Source organism: Nanorana parkeri, unplaced genomic scaffold (assembly GCF_000935625.1).
Source record: "Nanorana parkeri isolate BGI_ZX_2015 unplaced genomic scaffold, ASM93562v1 scaffold3129, whole genome shotgun sequence".
In the NCBI taxonomy this organism is placed as follows: domain Eukaryota; kingdom Metazoa; phylum Chordata; class Amphibia; order Anura; family Dicroglossidae; genus Nanorana; species Nanorana parkeri.
Genome location: NW_017309397.1, coordinates 20,372 through 21,942, shown reverse-complemented (window position 1 = coordinate 21,942; position 1,571 = coordinate 20,372). Strand labels below are relative to the sequence as shown.

General features: G+C 51.8%; 1 protein-coding gene across 1 annotated transcript in view; it reads left to right on the top strand.

Annotated features, from left to right (window-relative positions):
- Positions 1-1,571, top strand: part of LOC108802802 (sphingomyelin phosphodiesterase 5-like) — a 12,412-nt gene that overhangs the window by 487 nt on the left and 10,354 nt on the right. Inside the window, exon 2 of the mRNA XM_018574656.1 lies at positions 1-532. Within this exon, the coding sequence (XP_018430158.1) occupies positions 1-532 (532 nt within the window). The remainder of the gene's footprint in view (positions 533-1,571) is intronic.

Here is a 1,571-nt window from a genome sequence, read left to right as displayed (position 1 = left end):
GAAGATACTTAGCGGCGACCGTTCCTTCACCTTCATCAGCGCCAACCTCTGCCTCCTGCCGGACGGCTTGGCGCGTTTCAGCAACCTGCGCCACTCGCAGCGCCGCAGCGCCGCCATCTCCCGCCTCCTGTGCTCCGCTCCGGAACCCGCCGGGAATAACTGTGAGGACACGGTGCCGATATGTGGCACGGAAGACGTCGTGCCGATGATCGAGATGCCTTGTAAGACGGGAGAGGAGGAAGACGCGCCATTCGAGGTGTCCGTCACTTTCCCCAAAAATGCTGACTTTGTGTGCCTGCAGGAAGTGTTCGATGGACGAGCTTCACGCAAACTGCGCCGCTGCCTCGGGACAACTTTTCCCCACATTTTGTATGATGTCGGGCCCTCGGGACCTCGTGGTTGTGGTTTTAGGTTCTTCAATAGTGGATTATTTTTGGCCAGTCGGCACCAGTTCACAGCAGCCAAGTATTACTTCTACCCGAACGCTCGCGGGGAGGACGCCATGGCTTCCAAAGGGCTCCTTTGTGTCAAGGTAAACTTTCATAGTGACAGCCGAACCCAAAATGGAATAAGGTGGGGAAGTACCACCAATGTAAGGGGACACTACACTGACCACCAATGTAAGGGGACGCTGCACTGACCACCAATGTAAGGGGACACTACACTGATCACCAATGTAAGGGGACGCTGCACTGACCACCAATGTAAGGGGACACTACACTGACCACCAATGTAAGGGGACACTACACTGCCCACCAATGTAAGGGGACACTACACTGACCACCAATGTAAGGCGACACTACACTGATCACCAATGTAAGGGGACACTACACTGACCACCAATGTAAGGGGACGCTGCACTGACCACCAATGTGAGAGGATACTACACTGACCACCAATGTAAGGGGACATTACACTGACCACCGATGTAAGGGGACACTACACTGCCCACCAATGTAACGGAACACTACACTGCCCACCAATGTAAGGGGACACTACACTGATCACCAATGTAAGGGGACACTACACTGACCACCAATGTAAGGGGACGCTGCACTGACCACCAATGTAAGGGGACGCTGCACTGACCACCAATGTAAGGGGACACTACACTGACCACCAATGTAAGGGGACACTACACTGACCACCAATGTGAGAGGACACTACACTGCCCACCAATGTAAGGGGACCAAAGACCATGTTGTCAATGGAGCTTCTAATGAAACCCTGCTGGCTCCGGGATTGGACAGACTGGCTCCTGGATTCCGAATTCATTCTTCCACCCCTGAGATATAGTAATTATCAGCAGGGTTTCCCTATGACCGGGATATTTCAAGGGTTCCTCTGGGGTAAAAAATGTCCCGAAAGGCCGATCTAGGAGCGTCAGTGTCTTTCCAATAAATAAAAAAAATCGGAGGACTACGAGGAGAAATGTTTTGAATCTCTAATTTGCCCCTCACCCCTCACCCCTCACACACACACGCAGCTCGTGGTTTCATATATTGAAAAATGATTTGCTGTAAAGTTTGTAACATCTGACCAGAAAGATTTCACATTCGAGCAGTTCCAGT